The sequence below is a fragment of the Liolophura sinensis genome, chromosome 7 (genome assembly GCF_032854445.1).
Source record: "Liolophura sinensis isolate JHLJ2023 chromosome 7, CUHK_Ljap_v2, whole genome shotgun sequence".
In the NCBI taxonomy this organism is placed as follows: Eukaryota; Metazoa; Mollusca; class Polyplacophora; order Chitonida; family Chitonidae; genus Liolophura; species Liolophura sinensis.
Window position 1 is genome coordinate 23,830,354 of NC_088301.1, and position 6,000 is coordinate 23,836,353.

General features: G+C 38.8%; 1 protein-coding gene across 1 annotated transcript; it reads right to left on the minus strand.

Moving 5' to 3' along the window:
• Positions 1–3,434: 3,434 nt before the first annotated feature.
• LOC135470929 (malonyl-CoA-acyl carrier protein transacylase, mitochondrial-like) lies at positions 3,435–5,773 on the minus strand. Its single transcript, XM_064749977.1, is given in 3 exon segments — positions 3,435–4,662; positions 4,665–4,893; positions 4,895–5,773. Coding segments are annotated over 3 exon segments (1,392 nt in total). The 5' UTR covers positions 5,687–5,773; the 3' UTR covers positions 3,435–4,291.
• Between the last annotated feature and the right edge of the window lie 227 nt (positions 5,774–6,000).

Genomic DNA, 6,000 nt, shown 5'->3' on the forward strand with positions numbered 1-6,000 from the left:
TTCCGCCTCATTTCAACGATGAAATGGTTGCCTATTCGGAAGTTTACCCTTACAATGGCTGGTTGACCCCATGGCAGATTGTTTCGCAGAATGCTGTTTGGGTTGGTGGTGCTTCTTTCCTAGGTCGCCATGACGTGATCTTACAATACGTCCAGGAATATAAACGCACGGTATCGGCTCTCATGGCCCGCGACATTATGAGTACAGACCAACAGGTGATTTACTCGATGTTCCACCCGTCTCTGGGAATCGCGCCAAAAACGAAATTCCAGCTGTACACGACAGGGAGCGGCGCTGACTGGTTCTTGCTTGGTTATCTGAACCGGGAAAGGTCAGCAATAAAGTCAAGAGAACGAGTGTCCTCGTTGTATTTCCTGGCAAACCAGATGTGATATTCAGGACAGACATATGAAAACAGATGATTTATATGCCAAATGCCCACTTTGACAAGCCATGGGATGAACTTGGTGAACTTGGCCAATTTGTTCAAGGTCATATTTTGCGACTGGCTTGTGAACAAAAATATTGTTCACAATTTTGTCTCTGTAGTCATGCAGGAGAATCGTGAATGGTATGTTTCATTTGCCTTGACCAGTTTTCTTAAGGTTGTTGAACCTATTCCTCTATTATCTTGTATAAACACCATTTCTTGTATCTCTTCTTTTGGCAGAAGATTACTTAGTGTACAGAACTCTACGGCATTCTTTCTTGTTCTTTACAAGCAATGGGTTTGGTGTTCATTCCCGAAATGAAAAGGAAAATGATCACTTCTTCTAGTTTGCATATATATATTTATAGTGTAGCGTAGGATATGTCCAAAATTCAGGTAAACATTTCGACATTTGATATGTCAGGATTTGAAACTGCAACCTCAACAGTCCACACCTATTAACCACTGGGTTAAGTACCATTTCCAGTTTTTACAAATTTCATATATACATGCACGCGCATATTTCTTGATTGGCAATTATTTAGTTTTAGTGCTTATGTCAGAAATTGGCATTCTCATGAGTGGCTTATATATGTCGAATCTGACTCAAACAGATTTCGGAAATTAAACTATACAGACACGATTTCATAACTTGTGTCAATCTACAAAGCAAAATTAAGTTTTGAAAACTTAATCTGTACATAATGTATTTCATCAAATTTTCCATTACTTGTAGCAACTGGCGGAAGTCTCTCTACGGTAAATGACCTACATTTAGCTCAAAAAATTGCAATTATAGAGCCAAGTAAATGTAACAAAATATTTCTTTGTTGCATCCAACATTCCAAACAGACCCTCATACATTCTTTTAAGATCAACAGAAATCTCAGAATCAAGCAAAATGTGTCATGGTTAAAGTTTTAGGTCATTGATTGCATTTACAGTCAAACCAAGTATTTGCACGCAGCCCAAAGGCATATGCATTGGTCCTATATAGGAATATTTCCAGATTATATATATAACAACATTGAATTCGAACGTTCGAATACAATTCTCAATATGTGTTTATGCATTACATTATAAAGAAACTATATTATACAGCTAAGATTTAAACCCACAAGGCCTGGGTCACTGTAATTTGTAGGACGTTGGTCATCTCTTTTATGGTGTAGTCCTGAAATGCACTTTTAGTGTCCTACATCAAATAAAGTCTCGCGTGATTCCGTCATTGTCAGTTATTTGAAGTTTGTTTAAACCTACACTCAACATTTTAAAAAAATATATTTTCAAGAGCTCTCGATATGCATAAAAATGAAGTTGTTTCAGTATCTTAGTGTTCTTGATGCGCTTATGTACACAAGGTTTTATAAAAAGTGGATTATTTCTGGAAATGTTTTCCGTAATTTAGTACGCAAATAAATACGCAGTCTGGAGCCCTGTTAATATCGCTAAATCAAGTACATAAACTGACCGAGTATAGTGACAGAATCGAATAGGTTTCAGGTTAAAAACATTAGTGCAGTGAGTGAGTGAGTGCTTATGGTTTAACGTCGTACTTAACAATTTTTCAGTCATATGACGACGAAAGAATCCTTAGAATGCATGTAATGTGCCTTCTTGTGGCAGGACGCCGCCCTTTTATCTTGTGCTGCTTCACTGAGACGCCTTACCGAAGGCAAGTAAGTTGCCCCGCCCGAGCCATAAGGCATTAATATAAGGCATTTTTTGGCATCACTGTTTCTTACTATACAGGGGCACAGACCAGCACACCATCTCTGAAGGAAATGAAAATTGCCTGACGAAACAATTGTAGATGCATTCGAACACACTACTAACTTCATAATAGGGTCCACTTTCACAAAACTTCGTAACTCTATTTTTTGGTAAACCCTTTTCTAAATACGCATGGCACCATAACCTAAGTACTGGTAACGTTATCAACGAAAACGTGGATCCAATTTGGTGAAACTGCGATACATCTCAAAACGTAAAACATCTTAAACGTAAGACAAATGAAAAAGTTGTTAAAAGCTGATGAATAAAGATGTGGACATGTCTATCAGTGCATGCATTTTGTAATAAAGATACAGTGACGATACCTAGTACATGTATTGGTAAATTAAAAATAGTGTAGCGTAGGATATGTCCAAATTCAGCCTTTACAGTGGAGCCATACCCTAGCACAATTATAGGTGTAGCGTAAACAGGCAAACAGTTCTTAAAACTAGCCCTAGAATTGTACTATATTCACCTCAGTGCTACGAGACATGTTGAGTTTGAATCATTGCTGCGGTTAGAACTACATCAAAGTCACTTCAAACGTGTTAAATTTTCCATCGCCGATTTTCGACATTGGCTATGTCAGGATTTGAAACTGCAACCTCAACAGTCCACGCCTATTAACCACTGGTTTAAGTACCATTTTCACTTTTTATCAAAGAATGAGAATTTGATTTTTGCAAAAGTTAATATATGACCGTTTGTTATTTTAATCATCAATGAAGTTTTTATTTTACATAAAATAAATTTAACAGTAAGCTTCAGCTCACATATTTGTCTAATACATGGCATAGTGTTGTGGTTTCCCATGACCATAAACCTCACCCTGTCAGCATATGTCAAACGAAAGACCATTGAACACTATCTTGGAGAACAGTTCCATCTATTTTTTTTTTAGTTTTATGATCGAGTAAGAAGCTTTTAAAACACAGGTCTGTTAGGCCACAGCTGTATTTTGTGCTCGAAAACGTGCACTTTTGATCGTGTAGGGCCTAAACCATTTACAGTCACCAAAGTCACGGTTGATTGCCGTGATTATAACGATATTACCTGTTGACTGAAAAACAAGTGTCTGAACCACTTAACCATGACTTCACTCCCAGTATATACATATATACAAATATTTGAAGATATACTTATCCATGCAAGGCTTTTCATTAACACAAGCTTCAGCAGACATGGGCAAATTAATAGTGAAACAAGTTTTTATGAATTTTCTCAGTTATTTTATTTGGTAATAAATTCTGTTAACTTTGAATGTGTTGGCATTGTTTATGCTTTTGGTTATATTAGAAAACTAAGATAATATCTCAGTGACTTTTGTTCTTGTTTACAAATTTCTTACCACTTCCTTCATTTACTAGGAATGACAGGCATTGTGTTTGATGGAATATAATGTGTGCATAGAGCTTGAAAGTTTGAACTGCTGGGTAAGTTCTTTCTGATAAATGCATTCATAACTCTATGTGCATAAGCATTTTGAATGCAGAAATCTAGCTATCTGTCAGTGTGGGTAATAAGTCCTTACCTTGACCACCGAGTGAACAAATGTGTCCACCAAAAAGGAAAACAGTTGGAATTGTAGCCTGCACACGGAATCATTTCTTTTCATATTGTATATACAAAGAAAATGGCTATCAGGTTACCATGACAACCGTAGAAAAGGACAAATGTGAGTCGTGACACATTGTCATCTGTGTACCTATGTATCTACCAAAAATTAAAGCTCTGGGTGGAAAACAGTTGAAGTTGTAGCCCGGACATAAAATCATATTTATTAATATAGTATATATAAGGAAAATGGCTCTGGTTACCATGACAACCATGACAATGGACAAATGTGGGTCACAACATATCGTCATCTGTCTATGAATCCACCAAAATTAAAACTGTGGACAAATGTTGGAGTTATAGCCTGGAGATGAAGTCATTTCTATTTTATATAGTACAAAGTATAAATGGCAATCTTATAACCATGACAACTGCAAAAATGGCCAAATGTGAGTCGTGACCCATCATCATAGGCTTATATATTTATTGCAAAAAGCATAATTCAACAATTTATTTTCATCCAGGTTTCGATCAACTGATATATCCCACAATGACATTACTGTAGGAGTTGTGAGCCAAAGAGTTAACCTGCTTGAGAATTATGCCTAACTGATTTCCTGGGCCACATTCCACAGTCGATGGGAAATTCTCTCCTTTGCGTCGTGAATATACTACATGCATGGTTTGTTCCCATTTCACTGGCTTATAAATCTGCTTTGTCAGCATCTCTCGGATCATTTTATCACCCCTGTATGGCATAGCAGATACATTACAGTGAACCGGAATTAAGGGATCACGAAGGGAGACCTGCTTCAGGCATTTCGATACTGGCTGGACAGCATTTTTCATCAATGCAGTGTGAAAGGCTCCACTGACAGGCAAAGGTTTTAGACGTTTTAACTGTAGCTGTTAGCATGTGACTGCAGAAAGGTTAGTGCTTGTTGATGGCCGGCGACAACTTTCACCTCTGGACAGAGGTAACTAGCTACAGAACACACAGGGGTCTTTGATACCATGTTGCTTCTGACAGTGTTCCCTCGCGCCTCCATTCCAAGTCCTAATTTACTTTCTCGGCCGCAAAACACTGACATCATTCCACTGGACACCTGTTCTGAAGCCTCTTGCATAGCTTTTCGCTCTGGCTTTCAGAACAAGTAAGGCATCTTCAAGGGACATCACTCCTGCGAACACAAGAGCTGCATATTCCCCAACACTGAATCCTGCTGTAGATATACAGTTTTCAATCAAGTAGGGTTTCGTTTCTCGTAGTTTCTCGACTGCTGCCAGTGACGTTACAAACACAGCTACTTGACAGTGTACGGTTTTATCCAGTCCAGTTTTCGGTCCATTAAGACACAGCTTTAGGACGTCAAATCCCACAACGTCGCTAGCAGTTTTGTAAATTTCCAGAACATTAGGGAAATCCAACAGCTCTTTCCCCATTCCCACAAACTGACTGCCCTGACCTGGAAACAAAATTATACTGGTTTTAGCAGGGTCAACTTTAGGCCTGAACGCATGTTTACTTTGCTCACATTTCCAATGTAAATACTTCTGTCTATCAGAAGGAAAATCCACATCGTCCTGGAGACTTGTTTTGTACACCGCTTCGTGCTGATTTGCTTTGGTCAACTCGGCAAGTTGCTGGGTAGAAATTCTTTTAAATTTATTTCCGTCGAAATATAATTCTTCATCGCCTTCACGCTTCTTTGTTTGAATACTTTTTTGAAGTTGCTCTTTCCGTCGACGCCGCTGGGAAACCAGTTGGACGTCTGTAGATTCACAATCCGCCGAACTGTCAGACAACCCACGTTGTTGTTGTTGTTGTCGACAACAAACATGTGCGGGCACACGTCCAGTCAGCGCATTTCTCACAGCAAACGACTTGTGTTTAAGAGCATTAACACAACAGTGTATCCACGTCATTCTCTCCCTAGCACAATAAGTCCTGAACTTGCAATCAGAATGTTACATGGTCAAGAAATCGTGAACAAATCACTGTCACCTTCACGTGGTTCCCGTGGAGGAGCTGCCCAACGCACATGACGTCATCGATAATGTGGATACACTCTCCGCTTAACCTCGTGACATCGTCCAAAATGTGGATGTCACGCTTGTCAGTGGCAACTTCACAAACTTCAAGTTTGATAGGTAGAAACTTTACATTCAGCTTTAAAACCAGGTTCTCGGCCAGTGCCATGTGTGCTGAGAAGATTTTAATCTCAGGTTTGGAAAGGTAG